Source organism: Tinamus guttatus, unplaced genomic scaffold (genome assembly GCF_059628265.1).
Source record: "Tinamus guttatus ecotype Peru unplaced genomic scaffold, ASM5962826v1 Tinamus_guttatus_pri_ptg000383l, whole genome shotgun sequence".
Taxonomy (NCBI): Eukaryota; Metazoa; Chordata; class Aves; order Tinamiformes; family Tinamidae; genus Tinamus; species Tinamus guttatus.
The window spans coordinates 4,666,571-4,683,040 of record NW_028288917.1 but is presented as its reverse complement, the minus strand read 5'-3'; the positions used below and the strand labels follow the sequence as shown (position 1 = coordinate 4,683,040).

At 37.9% G+C, this 16,470-nt stretch overlaps 1 protein-coding gene across 1 annotated transcript in view; it reads left to right on the top strand.

The window, feature by feature from the left end:
* The window catches only part of CSMD1 (CUB and Sushi multiple domains 1), a 994,655-nt gene that overhangs the window by 839,810 nt on the left and 138,375 nt on the right, over positions 1 to 16,470 (top strand). The window contains exons 31-36 of the mRNA XM_088530602.1: positions 2,284 to 2,400; positions 5,120 to 5,233; positions 7,172 to 7,267; positions 12,100 to 12,303; positions 13,197 to 13,321; positions 16,255 to 16,351. Coding sequence (XP_088386728.1) covers positions 2,284 to 2,400; positions 5,120 to 5,233; positions 7,172 to 7,267; positions 12,100 to 12,303; positions 13,197 to 13,321; positions 16,255 to 16,351 — 753 coding nt within the window. The remainder of the gene's footprint in view (positions 1 to 2,283; positions 2,401 to 5,119; positions 5,234 to 7,171; positions 7,268 to 12,099; positions 12,304 to 13,196; positions 13,322 to 16,254; positions 16,352 to 16,470) is intronic.

Genomic DNA, 16,470 nt, shown 5'->3' with positions numbered 1-16,470 from the left:
TTTCTCCTGCATTGCAATTTAGTATTTTTACTGCTATTTTATAATAGCTTCTTAAGAATACCAGACAACATCATTCTATATGTGTGCCTTCATAAGATGTTATAGCTAGGATTCAAAACGCCAAGTTACAAGTGCCCCAGAAAGTAAAAAGAACTGTAAAACTGATGGAGTCAGCTTTCCTCAGTGCTGTACATGTGTCATCCTTTTGATATTTCACGAATTCCAAATCATAGAATCACAGAATGCTTAAGGTTGGAAGGGACCTCTAGAGATCATCTAGTCCAACCCCCCTGCACACGTAGGGTCACCTAGAGCACGTGGCACAGGACTGCATCCAAACGGGTTTTGAAGATCTCCAGAGAAGGAGACTCCACAACCTCTCTGGGCAGCCTGTTCCAGTGCTCTGGCACCCTCACTGTCAAGAAATTTTTCCTTACGTTGTTTTGATGCTTTAGTTTCTGGCTGTTTCCTCTAGTTCTATCAGTGGCCACCACCGAAAAGAGGCCAGCACCATCCTCTGCACTCCCTCCCTTGAGGTACTTATATACACTGATCAAATCCCCTCTCAGCCTTCTCTTCTGCAGGCTGAACAGGCCCAGCTCCCTCAGCCTCTCCTCATGGGGCAGATGTTCCAGGCCCTTGATCATCCTTGTAGCCCTGCGCTGGACTCTCTCCAGCAGCTCCACATCCCTCTTGTACTGTGGGGCCCAGAACTGGACACAATACTCCAGTTGCGGCCTCACCAGGGCTGAGTAGAGGGGCAGGATCACCTCCCTCGACCTGTTGGAGACGCTCTTCTTAATGCATCTCAGGATCCCGTTGGCCTTCTTGGCCACGAGGGCACACTGCTGCCTCATGGTCAACTTGTCGTCCACCATGACACCCAGGTCCTTCTGGATTAAATGTGGATTAGTATGTTATTTCTGGTCTCCACTCCCCGCTAAGAAGAGAATAGATGAATAAATAAAAGTTTGAGAATGATGTTCCACATGGTTTCAATGTTAAAATAAATAATTTCCAAGGTTATTCTTTTGCTTTTATGATAAGAGATGATTAAACTGAGTACACATCCTTTAAAAGGCTCAACTGTTGCCATAAACGGTTTTTATTTGCCAAAGAAAATGGCTGACGTTGTTTGGAGTGAATTTTTGAGCATTTGATGCAAAAAAAAAATATATATAAAGTACCAGTTGCTTTTTAAGGGACCACATTTAAAGTATAAAAATTGCTGCATTGTTAATCTGTTGTATGGAGTATTCATAGAGAGAAATAATGTTGGTTTACTTTATTCTTTATAAATTCTTAATTCTTATAAAAAAGACATATTCTAATGAAGGTTTTGACAGAAAGTCAAGTTTTTGTTCAAAACATTCAGAAGAATGACTGAAATGCACTGTTGGATAGAAATATGTTTATAAAGGGACATTTTATTTTAAAACAGCCACTTTTTATATATTTGTTAATTGCTCGTAAGCACATATCCCTTCTATCCACTCTCTGCTTTGACTAGAAGTCAAATGTGAAATTATTTAGACATAGAACTTCTGTGATGTGTTTGCTTTCACTCATAAGTGCTAAATACAGCGCTACCTTAGGACACCACATTTATTGAGTATACATGTAAGCAATATACCATGCATGCATAGTTCATACTTCCTTATGCTTGAGGAAGAACTGCTGCTTGTATAATACCTGACTAAGCTGAGACTCCACTGTCTTTGAATACTCCTTCTAACTTCCATGGATTTAAAGAGTTTAAAAAATAGAAGATTATTTTTATATGTTTATCTTCATTTGGATTTAATGAACACGTAGGAAGTTATAAAAACAAGGCAATTTAAGCATATGCTCACCAAGCAAAATCCATGGCATTCTGTACAGGCATTCTGAGACCCAAGGTAATTGCATTGTGTCATCTGTTTATGTGCTAATACCTATTTTTTCTGAGATTTATTTTATATATATAGATACATATGTACCTTGAAAAGAATACCTACCTTCTGTGCTCCCAGTCTGCTTCAACTAAATCATTTATATTTGAGTGCTATACAAATATCTGATAACTGTTGTCAAGTAAAATTCTACATATTCTACTTTTAAATCAGCTTTATAAAAAATATTGTCCTTAGAAAGATTATTAAATCTGCTGCTATAGGGAAAAAAACAGCAATAGGCAAAAGCAAAGAACTGTCATCTTGTATTCTTTATTTTTTATCTTCAGGCTGAAGTAACATAGATAGGACTGACTGTAAGAAAATATATTTATTTCTGTTTTGCTTCTAGCTCCATGTGGAGGGCAGTATACTGGATCAGAGGGAGTGGTTTTATCACCAAGTTATCCTCATAATTACACTGCTGGACAGACTTGTCACTATTCAATAACTGTACCTAAAGAATTTGGTAAGAATTCCTTGTGTTGATTTGTCAATCACTAATCCTTGTTCGAGTCTTAAAAAGTCTTTTGCATGCAACACTGACCTTAAGTTTTCAATATATTGCAACTTACCGCTCAAAATAAATATATTCTTTACCTAGAAATTAATTCTAGGGTTTTCACCTTTTCCAACTCTGTAGAGTAATCAGCTGTCTCCAGCTAAGCACAGTCTTGTGTTGACTATCCAAGCATATCCCACAGTAAAATCAGTTGTAAAAAAAAGTGTTCAACTGTTCTTCCATATCTTGAATTTTTGTTCTTTATATTTAACAAGATGACTTCTAAGATAAAAGCATATTTAACAAATAAGGTGGAGGGAAAAGAAGGAAAAAAAAAAGGAGCAATTTTGCATAAAATTTCCACAAACATTTCTAAAAGAAATCATGTCACAAAACATCTCATTCTTGAATATGTCAAAATGCTTGGATGACATCTCTAACACATGCACATCTGCACGCATAGCATGGCCTACTGCAAAGCAAGTTCCTGTATTGTAAGTCTAGATAAATAGAAATGTGATTGGTGATTTATTACATTACTGTGCACATGGATATCTAGCAGGTTACTATATTCAGTACTTTCTATATGATATAAAACCAGGAAGGACTCAGCAGTTATGTCACTGAGGAATTTTTAAAGTTGCTGATAGAAACAGTTAGTGAATTACAAGGTGAGGGCTTGGGAAAAGCTTATTAGACATATTTTTTTAAAAAAACTGAATAGCCTATTTTATTTCTGCTAGATTCCATTTATTCAATAATATCATTTACAGTATACTTTGGGTATAATGTTTTATGTTCCTGTTCAATTATGGGGATAGGTCTAACATAACTATCTGCTGCAAAGTGTATTCTCACGTGCTTCCTCTGGGGCTTCAACCAGGCCATAGCACCTAGAGGACAGAATAAAACTGAGTGCTGCACTTACTTCGTTCTGAGAACTGGACACGAGGGAGAGAGCAAGACAAATCTGAAGTGTTATCCTCAACCTCCTTGTGTTATGCTCACCTACAAGTATTATGCTCAACCTTCCAATTTCTCTTAGAGTCCTTAGGCTGAGCATATTCAGTGGGAATTCAAATGAAAATGGAGTGGTTAATACAAGTTGTCAGCAGCGTGGAGAGAAATGTGATGTTAATGGTGGGGTTTCTTTCTCTTCTTGCCATGAGGTGTTTGATGTTGATGATTTTTTATTCAGCCTTGAGGGTCTGCTGGGGTTTAGTCTGCTTAGGTTGTCTTTCTTTTCACTGACTCACAGCCATTGAAACATATTACAGCAAAATTTGCATTCTTTATTATGATCTTTTTTTTTTTTCCTTAATACAAGACAGATTTGATAGAGTGGATTTTCTCTTTTGCCTGCTAAAATCATGTAGGATGCAAAATAATAAATAGAATGAGAAAGATACTAGATCATTTGGAAAATATCCACCAAAGTGTTCAGAGTGATTAAATCTTGTAGTTTTATACATGGATACTTATATCCATCTTAAGACTTACTACACAATATTGTTCACTAGAATTCCTGATAAAGAACTTGTGAAATATGTGTAGTCTTGGTTTGTCTGTGTTTAATTAGTGTATTGAAAAATAGCAGGTTTTAGTTAGGAATGCTCAGTGCATTTTCCCATGTTCATTAAAAATTAAGCAACTTTTTCACCAAGCATATAAAGCAAATATTTTTATCCTTATTTACTAGAGAGAGAAGCTGACACACATCATAGAGTCTATAGCTAACATATAAGATGCTTGGTATGTACTGATTTCTCTATGCTGAATCCCACACTGTATCTGATCTGAGGAGGGCTTGGCAGAACACTCACTTGAGTGTACTAGCTGTAGCTGCAACTTAGAAACAATCCTTTTTCATTAGTGATACCAACTACCTTTTTTTTTTTTTCACTTTTAATAGGATGAGAGTTTTGTGTTTTTCTTTATTTCTATTTGATAATAATAACCAGCACAAAATATGATATAATTTGCTTAAAAAATAATTAAATTAAATTAAATTAAATTAAATTAAAAATAAAATAAAATAAAAACAAGTTGGAAAATACTGATCAATGCAAGCTGTATGGTAATTGATACATAAAAGCTGCACAGAAAATATGTGGATATTATAAAGAATCTGAAATAGGAATCATGTAAAAACTGATTTCTGACTTCCCAAAAAGGCATAGGTAGCTGGAGTGACAATTATTTTTTCCATCTTGATTATCAGTTCTTGATGATTCTCTTGATAGTTGATACTTGGATTCAGTAAACCATTCAATATTTACTAATGATTTGTCAATATACTTTAAAGTGCTTACAACTGAAGTGCAGATTAGGTATAGAGATATGCCAAAACAATTGTATTTATATTTTTTGTATTCTTTCTGATGAAATGAAAACTAATGCTGAAGTTATATAAATGGCAAAATCAATACATTCTCAGATTAATACTGGATGAATAACTAATTGTGTGTGACAACAGATGCTTCTTTGCTGGTTGGTAAGTTGGTAAGGTTAGTAATGAAACTTTGGTAAAAAAAAATTTCCTTTTAGATATTTCATTTCTGTATTTATGGAAGGATCCATTGGTAACTAGGAAAAGCAAAAAATATCTCATTAAATTTGTTTTGATGACTTGATTCTAGTTTTATCTTTCTTTTTTCTCTCTCACTCTTGCTTTTTTTTTATGTAGTTGTGTTTGGGCAATTTGCCTATTTTCAGACAGCTTTGAATGATGTGGCAGAGTTATTTGATGGAGACAGTTCTCAGGCTAGACTCCTTAGTTCATTGTCTGGATCCCACTCAGGTAAGAAAAAAAACATACATTTTTATGCAGTTCGTTATAGAAAAAAGGAATGTGGGAGAACGTTATCAATTTCGTTTGCAAATATAACAATAAATTCATTGGAAAAAAGGGTGCCAAGGGAAATGGAAGACCATTCTAAGTCTTTTAATTACTACTTTCTTCTGGAACATATGGTTTAGGCAACAACAGCTCAATGAGTTGAGTGCAGAAATAATTGAATGAATTTTTCTGTTCGGTAAGAGGGCAGATTGGATAGTATAATTATCTTTTCTGCCCCTAAACTCTTTGAATTACATACCTGCATTTTCTGAATGTTTAATTTAAATACAAATTACTTGCATTCACCAAATGCAATTATCTGTATGTAAAGGCACACTTAGACTAAAAGCAGGGCAGCTGTTGCATTCAGGTAACAACAAATATATATAACAAAATGTTCACCCCATGAAATCATAATTAATCCTATATGAACTTCAGCATGACCGGGATTTTCCAGTTTATATATATGTAATGACTGTGTTCATCTCAAGTCAGTCACATACAAATACATTTCTGTGCTGCACATGTGTCCGTCCATTCACTCCAGAATAAAGGACCGCTGATAACACAAGTTTAACATTTTTGCATTGTAGGGCTTTTCACTTTTCTTGGTTCTGGATTTGTGGCTTGCTTTGCTTTGAATAACTGGAGAAGTACTTCCTATTAAAGGAATATAGTATATCTATATGATCTGTATAAAGTAATTTAGTATTTGAAAAATTTAATTCTTTTCAAAATAAGAAAAAAACCATGATTTTATTTTAAGAACTGTTTTAAAATCTGTTTCAGCATTAGCAAGTGTTCAGCAAGAAAACACAATTTAAAATTTTGAATTTTAAAATTTAAGAATTTAAAGCACCCGATTTTACTGCATCAAACACATATCAAAAAACACTAGTGTCTGTGCTTTTGTAGCACACATATTGAAAATATTTGACCATTGTGATTTCTGTGTGTTCCACATTACCATCTTAGAATTAATTAATGTAACAGATTCATGTCTCATTTATATTGGTGTATGCTAGTTTATTGGTTCAATCACTGAAGTTATAATAAAATAAAAAACAATCTGAGTGAAAGAATTATCAATCCTATTTACATAGTTACCATATATCTCTTAGATTAGTACATTATCGTTCATTTCAGAGGAGCTTCCTAGCATTTTTTTGATATAACCCAGTGAGAATGAAAACAGTTGTCAATAGATAGTGTGGCATCCAGCAGTTTAATATCACAGCAGTCACAGTGTGGTGATTCATTATTGAATTTGTATGACTGATTGGATAGATACCTGCAGGTATAAAAGAAATATATTAAATATCTTTATTATTCTCCAGGTAAGTATATAAAATTTGAAATGTTATTAGATAATTTAAAATGTAATATAATTCATGTGGCTCATGTATTTTCTGAAGCAGTAGTATAAAAAGAGTCACGGACTTATTCTCTACCATTTAATTTAATTTTTAAATGATAAAGGTCACATGAAGAAACTCTGTGGCACTTTTAGAATTCTTTTAATTGTTTAATGTATTTTTCAAGGCAAATTACAGTCAAATTGTCAGTCAAGTCACAGAAGAACTTAGACAAAAATTCTTCTGATGATTCTAGCCCCATATGATAATGGGCTCACTCGGCAAGCAGTTTGTTGGGAAATCTAATTCCAATAGCTGCAGTAAATATCAGAAAGCTAATATTGTTGAATCAAGAAATATATTTAACCTGACATATTTTTAAAATTCCAGTGGCAAATTTAATTTTGGAAGTGTGATTTACAGTTTTTAAGACTGTGGAGGAAAACATAAAACAGTATTACTTTCTTTTTAATTATATATTTGGTTAACTACTGAAGAGCTGTATGTGGTTTTTTTCCCGTTTCTTTTCTGTTTTCATTTGTAGGAGAGACATTGCCTTTGGCTACATCTAATCAAATTCTTCTGCGATTCAGTGCTAGGAGCGGGGCATCAGCCAGGGGATTCCATTTTGTCTACCAAGGTAAATCTGCTTTTTTTTTGGCAGTGGGCACACTTGTGCCAGTCTTGAAGAGCATAGCAATTTTAAGATAGGAGTCTAAAAATGTTTACTGACAGGAGAGGTCTTAACCTTTTGTAGTTGCCAGAGACCTCTCCTGGCAGGATGGCTACAGAATTGCATTGGCCTCAGGTGAATCCTCTCTGGCTCCATGGACTTTAATGTCTAGGCTCTCTGGATAGTCCCTAATATGTTGTTCTCTTGCTGAGGGCTGACCATTTCCTCAAACTGTGGCAGTACATAGTGAGGCCTGTGAAGGCAAAGCAAAAAGGGGCATTGAAGACTTAAAACTTTTCTGTAAGATTTATCACTACATCTCCCCATGTATCAACAGACCCACATTTTTTTTTTTAAAAAAAAAACCCTTTATATATAGCATATCTGTAGAATCTCTTTTTGCTACCCCTGATTTCCCCTGCCAGCTTTTGCTCCAGGTAGGCTTTGGCCTTCCTGGTTTCATTTCGAAGTACCTGAACAAAACCGTTACTTTTCTGTCCTCTTCCCTGACCTTGTTTCCATGTATGTTATGTTCCCCTTTTGTGTTTTAATTCTCTGAGAAGTTCCCTGTTTGTGCAAGTGGGCTTTCCTCCTAAATTGCCAGTCTTCCTTCATAATGGGATTGTTTGTTCTTAGACTCCTAAAATCTCTTTTAAAAAAATCAGCCAGCTGTCCAGCTTCCCTCTTAATGCCTGTTTCCTAGGGGATTATATCTACCAATTTTGTGAATATACTGCTTACCTAAATTCCAGCCATAATGCTGATTTTCACTTTGCTAGCCTTCTGCTCATCCTGAACTTAAACATGGTGTAGTCGCTGCAGCCCAGGCTGCGGTCTATATCCATATACATCCAAATGCTAATAGGCATTGCAAATGCACCTGGAATTACTAATTGCACTTTGAAATTCAATAAATCAGTGGAAACAAAATTGATTGAATTGTTAATTGAATGATATCATCATTCCAACAATTTATGATTTATATTCAAACATTATAATGACACAGAAAATGATTCCTATGTTTATAGTAAAGAAGTACCTAGCTGGCTGAGACAGATATTAGAAACAGGATGAAAGTTGTTTTATACTTAATTTATGTCCCATCATACCTGCTAATTATGTTTAGAACCTTAAATAGGGGTTCTTTTCAAAAAAAAACAATAGAAAAAAAAATTAGACTTGGGATTTGTTCTACTGTCTGACAGTATAGGAGTTAGTTGATTAAAAAGTGAGTACAGCATAATAGCTCATGCTGTCTGAGAATATTAGATTTACCTAAACCTTAATCCCTAGAAATAGCTGATCTCAACTTTCTCAAGACATTAAAAAAAAATGTCTTCATTCATTCAAAAAATGGTTTCAAACACTTCTGAAAATCTCAGTACTGGACCTCTATATCCAGCATACCTATGGAAATTGTCAAGACAATGCAGCTTTGCTTCAACATATTTCTATCAGTTCTAGAGGTAGTTTGCATGAGCTTGATTTCTGCATCACACACCATTCCTTTCTATAGAAGTAATCACGTAAGTCATAAAGACTTGCAGAACTGTTCTTAACACAACTGACTCTGAGGAGTCTATACTGCGGTAGAGATGCAAGAATGAGACAGGATGCCCAAGTTTGTTAGCAGGCTGCTAGACAGTACTTAGTACACTGAATTGATTGCTTTAGAGGATATATTCTGGTCACTCCTGGAGCATGTACAGACAGCACAGTCAGTCCTGAGGAGACCTCTGGGCGGTGCATATGCAGGTGGGCCTCTGCGCAGATGCAGCCCAGTAAACTTAATGATACAGCCAGTGAACACTGTAGTTTAATATATACTAGCATTTCAACTTCACTGAAATATAAAAATACAGTTTTGGAAAGCTTTAAATAATATTAATAAGCACATTTTCTCTCTTTCCTTTTCATACTGTTGTTCTTTTACGTTAGAGCACAGTCATGGCTTGACAGAGTTACTTGAGGGAAAGCCTTATGTCTCATGTCACGAAGGTTTCCATAGCTATAAGGAGTTAGCAAACACTATTCAAACCTACTCTGAGTAGTGTTTTCAAGCCTTCTTATTTCTGTGTTTGCAGAAAAGTTTCATCATGACTCTGCCTTCTACTTTGAATATTGCTCGAGATGTCAGTATCTGTCTTCTTTATATGTGAAAATCATAACTTACATTTAAATTCACCGTTATCGCAGTTAATGATAAAAAGAAAGGGAAATGATAACCCACAAATTTATGGAAATAGAGAACACCTTTCAGCATTTGAGTTCTTCCTATCATCCATTTGCACGTGAATCACACCTTTCAATCTTAATTTACTTTTCTCTCATATACCTAGAATGTGTAGTTATTTTCAACTGCATTACTTTGTTTTAACTGTGACACAAAGGCCCAGATATATTAATTGTATATACATGCATGCATACATACATATCATGTGTATATATATAGAGATGTTTTTTCAGAAGAATAATTCTCTGAAGATATAAATATTTCAGAATATTTCAGATTCAGAAGATATGCACAATGATATGCTTTATTTCAGTCATTTATGTGGGCTACATATGCTTTTTAGGAAAAGTGAGAAAGATTTTAAGAAATAAGAAACATTTTCTGCAGCATCACAAAATGAATGAAGCAGATCTTTGCTGTTTGTCTCAAGACCATCTCAAGACTATTTGCCAATTTTTGCATATGTTTTGAATTATGTCTTAGGATCTTCATTTAATACACATTTCTTTTACTTAATGAGGTAATGACAATTAATAACATATTTCATTTTGTATTTTTTTTCTCACCTTATGAAATCTGTGGTCACATTTCCAGTAATACCTGCTTGCCATCCTTTTAAATACTCCGGAGAATAGCATCCACTCTCAATGAACACACCAATCTGGTCTGCAAAGTCAATCATTTTATTTATCACATTCTATTCCAGGTTGACCTTCTTCCCTATTCACTTTTCCACTGGGCTGATTTCAATTTTGTTTCACAGCAGTATGAAACATTTACTAAAAGAGGGAGGATAATTACTGTAGAAAATAGAATGTCTCTAGGTTTGAGAAGCCTAGCTTGCCAGCACTAAGCAAAACTAGAAGGAAGGCTAGAGGGGAAAAAAGCTGCATATTGCATTATTCCACATTCAGGTCTGAGCAAGCAACAGATGAGGTTTGTAGCTTTTTATTCAGGTTTAATGGCTTTTGCAATGCCACTTTCTCAAAAGTTTATTTTTAACTGCATATCTCATCTGGGGCTTCATTTCTTTTTCTCCAATGACGACATTTCCTTATATTACATACAGTGGGTAAAGAGTATGTGTAATACCAGACTGAATGAATATCCACCTTTTCGGAATATTAGGGTTAGGTGTGCTCACCTGAAAGATGACAGCACACATTTTTCTATAGCTTAGGCTGCAGCAATATAGTGCTTTCCATAAACAGAAAAGTAGTGCTTTGCTATGATTCTCTAGTGCCTGACTATTTATTTTTTCAATGAGTCTCTTCCTTTACTTATTCTACCATGCAAATATATGAATTGGGTCAAATTAAATTTGAGAGAGGATTATTGTGAAAGTTAGCATACTAAGATGTTATTAAAGAGCAAAGACTGTTAGTGTTATTTTCCATATGTACTCCCATGAGGTATTTTGTCCTGAGTTTACAGTACATCTCCTGGAATTTGTTTAAAATTGAAATGCATTTTGCCATCCTTAATGACATCCTACATCCTTACACTCAATTTCAAAACTGATTTTTTCTGTAGGTACCTTGTTTTGATGTTATCTCTGGCTTGCATTTTGCCTTTTCCTAAGGCAATTCATTTAAAAGCAGGAAAAAAAATAAATTGTGCCTCGTCATTTTAAGTGATTTATGCATCCTCAGCGTTAGTCATTGTAAGCGTTAATAGATAGATAAATACTATGGAAGAATTCTGAGCAACATGTGAATTTTAGCATGGCACTGAGTGTTTCCTGCTAGCTGTGGGATAATCTGACACATCATCTGCAGTGGATTTTTGTGTCTGCCACGGATGTATTGTTTACTGCTGTTTGGAAATGGAAGGAAGGGCATAAACAGGTTTAAAAGCATTACTAAACCCTCCCTACATTTGCAAGGATGGCAGAGAGAGTTTGCTCGCAGTTAAGAGAACTTTCCTGAGGCAATGCTATAATTAAACAAGGTGGCTTGATAGCCTTCATTTAGGAATGCTAAAAATGATAGTTTTTTTTTGAAAAAGAAAATCTGTTTGGGTTACAATTCCACATATGCAAATAGCCAGCTGTGATTTCTGACAATTACAGGCTGTTCTTCAATCTGATTCTTACAAAGATTCCTCTGCACAGCTGTTCCAGGGATTCCCCAGCTGTGGACCCCAGAAAAGGTTTAGAGAATGAGAGTTAGGACTTTCTCCTGAAGTGTCCTCACTTACAAGGAAGTAGATAAAAAGATGAAAGGTAGTAAAAATGTCTCTCTGCCACCCAGTGAATGAAAATAGGAGTGATGCTGTAATTTTCAGTGAGAACAGGTCATCTAAGCTCTAAACTTACGTACTGTAGGGAGTTGCAGTGCTGACGTGATTGGAAGGAGGTCATGAACTACTCTGTGCCAGTCACAGCCAGCTCCTCAGGAGCTGCTGATAACAACCTATCGTGGGCCAAAGAACAAGTGCATAGAACACGTAAAATTAAACTCTTATCTTATAAGAAATCATGTCTATTTAGTGGTCTGTTTGTTTTTTAGCTGATGACTGTCATGTGGGTTCATGGCATCTTTGGTTTTTCGTTCTATTTACGCAGCTGTTCCGCGCACGAGTGATACGCAGTGTAGTTCAGTGCCGGAGCCGAGGTATGGAAGGAGAATTGGCTCTGAGTTTTCTGCAGGCTCTGTTGTTCGATTTGAATGTAGTCCTGGCTATCTGCTACAAGGATCCAAAGCTATCCGATGTCGTTCTGTGCCGAATGCCTTAGCTCAGTGGAATGACACAGTACCAAGCTGTGTAGGTAAGCAATTGTACCTTCATGAGTCATCTATAGTTTGAAATATAGGGCATTTATATGCAGGCAAATATTTGCCTGTGTTGTACAGTATTTGTGGTATCTTTCTGTAACACAGAGAATGATGATATCCTTTTTCAACTAGAGGTGTAATGTACAGTTAATAATGACAGTATGGTTACATATAGCTAATTTGCTTCAGTTTGTCACCAAGCATCCAACCAGATAATGTTTAGTACTTTAGGTTTATTTGTAAATGTTCAAAGGTTCTCTTTCCTTCGTCCTTAGATTTATTTCAAAACCTCATTGCTATTCATGGGAATTGACAATATAGCTAGAATCTTCTAAGATTAAATGTAGGTGACCTATTATTCTGTGTAGTTTGTTTTCTGTTTAGTTTGGTTCACCTTTCTTGAACTTTGAAAACATGAGGATTTATATGGTAAATGTATGTAATGCACTACACTGTTTTACCAGTTCAGTCTAATATTTTAGACTACAATTTTAGACTACAGGTAAATTCACATGATTTTCAGCAGTCATGATCGTGTTTAATATTATGCCATCACAGCTGTTTGTTGTTACTCTTAAGTAGGACATGGTCCTAGACTATGCTGCTAGGGTATTCTAGCATGAACTTAAAATGGAATTCACTTCTAGGCTGATTATTTATACAGCTTGTATCTTACATTGGGTGTTCTTAAGGTATTTTGGAAAACAGAATTGCTTTCTGAAGTTCAGATAATTGCAAAGAGTCCACTTATGCTACACAGAAAAAAAAATGTTTCTGTTACAGAAAAGAGTTATGACCATTAGCTTATTAGTAAAAATATTATTACCTTTCTGTTCTCTAAGTTGTTTCAGGTCTTATAATAATTGATGATAATACTTTATTTTAGTGCCATGTAGTGGGAATTTTACTGAACGAAGAGGGACTATTCTGTCACCAGGTTACCCTGAACCTTATGGTAACAGCTTGAATTGTGTGTGGAAAATCATTGTGACTGAAGGATCAGGTATTCAGGCAAGTCTGTATTCTGTTAAACATTGATTATTAAGTATTTTGTGCTTTAGTTTAATAGTATTTTTTTTTCCTCCAGCAGTATGAGGAAAAAGCAGCCAGTTGGGTGTTTTCTTGTCTACTTGAAATTTTTTGTTTTGTTGAAACTCAGTGTATTTTCACTGCTTTATTTATTTATTATGCTTGAGGGCACAAAGGAGAAATAGGTAGCAAGCAACTTTCTCTTTTAACTTTTTGGAATACTATTAACTGATCCTGAGATCTCGAAGGGAAGGGCTCTGGAGCAGACGCTCCTCCCGGAGCTCCTTGTCTAGACGCGAACAACAGAGCGAGAGGCAGCCCCAGCGCCGACCCCCGTGCGGGCAGCGCTGAGCTCCGGCCAGAGGCGGCTCTGACGCAGCGCGGGCGGAGCCGGCAGGGCAGGCGGGAATTCAAAAGCTGCCCCCAGGGAGCGAGCGACCAGGAGCGCGGCGCGGCAGTTAGCGCAGGCAGGGGGCAGGGAGTCTCCCCCCAAGTGTGGAAAATAATCTTCTCCCCGGACTCTTCCAGCAGCGGGAGATCAGGTGAAGCCATGGTCTCCACTCGGCAAAGAGCTTCCACCAGGAAGGCTGTGGCGACCCAGACTGAACCGGCACAGAAACATGCAGCGGTCCAGGTTTCTGGGTGTGGGGAATGTCTGAGCCTCTCCACGTTATCGGGGAGTGGCGAAAGCACAGCCTGCCTTAGGTGTGAGCAGGTGGACGATCTGCTCAGCCTGGTGGCGGAGGTAAAGAAGGAGATAGAAAGGCTGAGGGCCATCAGGGAAAGTGAAAAAGAAATAGACTGGTGGAGCTTCATTCTGCAGTCTTCCCAGGAAAGCCACCCTGGGAACCCCCCAATTCAGTCAGAAAATCCAGTACCCTCTTGCCCTAGGGCAGAGGGGGCAGAATTAACAGTATCCAGGGACAATCAACAATGGAAACGGGTCCCCACTCGAGGTGGCAGAAGATCCCTTCCACGGCCCACCTCACCTCCACCTGTAACCACATTCAACAGGTACGAGGCCCTGGAACTTGCAGATCAGATAGAGGAGGCCTTGAACCAAAGCCTGTCTAGGGGGCTGTCTACAGAGAGGCAGTCAGGTCCATGCTGCAAGGCTGCTCCCCCTAAAGAGAAAAGGAGCACCCGGAAGAAGCGGCGGGTGATCGTCGTGGGTGACTCCCTGCTGCAGGGCACGGAGGCACCAATATGTAGATCGGACCCCTCATCCAGAGAGGTCTGCTGCTTGCCAGGGGCCAAAATAAAGGATGTTACAGAAAGGCTCCCAAGGCTTGTTCAGGAGTCTGTCTATTATCCTCTGGTACTGTTTCATGTGGGCGCTAATGATGCCATGGGGAAACTGAGGGATATCAAGCAAGACTTCAGAGCCCTAGGGATGGCCATCAAAGGTACGGGAGCCCAGGTAGTGTCCTCCTCTATTCTGTCAACGAGGGGAATGGATTCAAGGAGGAGAAGGCGGATATGGCAGATTAACAACTGGCTGCGCCGCTGGGCTTGGCAACAGGGTTTTGGCTTCTGTGACCATGGGACTCTGTTTTATGACCACCAGCTAGTAGGGAATGATGGGACCCATCTCAGCAAGAGGGGCACACGTCTCTTTGCCAAAAGGCTGGCCAAGCTGGTTAGGAGGGCTTTAAACTAGGCAAGAAGGGGAAAGGGGAGTGTCACACAGACACGGCAAGCAGTACTGCACAGCCCAGGTCAGATGGCGTCCAGCGGGAGTATGCTAGTGGGGAAGCAAGGATAGGAAATGATCACGGAGGGTCCTCTTTCACCCCTTCTGGGAAACCTGTGGCCTCTGTTGCTTCCCTGAAATGCCTGTACACCAATGTGCGAAGCATGGGGAATAAGCAGGATGAACTGGAGATCTGTGTGCGGTCCCAGCGTCATGATCTCATTGGAATCACAGAGATGTGGTGGGATAGCTCGCACGACTGGAGCGCTGCCATGGAAGGCTATGTGCTTTTTAGGAAGGACAGGCTGGGAAGGCGAGGTGATGGAGTTGCTCTTTCTGGAGTATTGTGCCCAGTTTCTGGAGTATTGTGTCCAGTTCTGGGCTCCACAGTTTAAGAGGGATGTGGAGCTGCTGGAGAGAGTCCAGTGCAGGGCCACAAGGATGATCAGGGGCCAGGAACATCTGCCCTATGAGGAGAGGCTGAGGGAGCTGCGCCTGTTCAGCCTGCAGAAGAGAAGGCTGAAAGGGGATCTAATCAGTGTCTATAAGTACCTCAAGGGAGGGAGTGAAGAGGATGATGCTGGTCTCTTTTCAGTGATGGCCACTGACAGAACTAGAGGTAATGGCCACAAACTGAAACACCAAAAGTTCCACAGGAACTTAAGGAAAATTTTTTTAACAGTGAGGGTGACAGAGCCCTGGCACAGGCTGCCCAGAGAGGTTGTGGAGTCTCCTTCTCTGGAGATCTTCAAAACCCGCTTGGACGCAGTCCTGTGCCACGTGCTCTAGGTGACCCTGCGTGTGCAGGGGCGTTGGACTAGATGATCTCTAGAGGTCCCTTCCAACCCTAAGCATTCTATGGTTCTATGATCCTGATTCTTCAAGTTGGTATGCAAATGTCAACTATCTATCTGTTAGGATTTTGCTGGGACACTTGAGAAGTCTACAACTGCCTTGATTATCTCTTCATTAGCACTTTGAGTAATTATTTATAATCATAAAATATCTGTGCAAAAACATTCTTATATGTTTGGTGTGAAATTCATAGTTTGTAGAAGTTTAGACAACTTTAAAAACCAATTATTTTCAGGTATTTTTGTTTTAATCTGCTTGTTTATATTTTCTTTGGTACATATTTTTCTTTTATTTTGTTAGTTTTGGAATATTTCAATATACATATGATTAGTTGATTTTTAAAATTCTCAGTGGTGATGTTTTACAGATCCAGGTCATCAGCTTTGCCACTGAGCATAATTGGGATTCACTTGAAATATATGATGGTGGAGATATGACAGCACCACGTCTTGGGAGCTTTTCAGGTAAGGAAATGCTTTGCTTTAAATATGCAGGACTATATACAGCTCTATGGGAGCACACATGTTCATGTGTGCTCACATGTATCCACAAAATATAGTTTCAAGTGCTATAAATGTGTCAA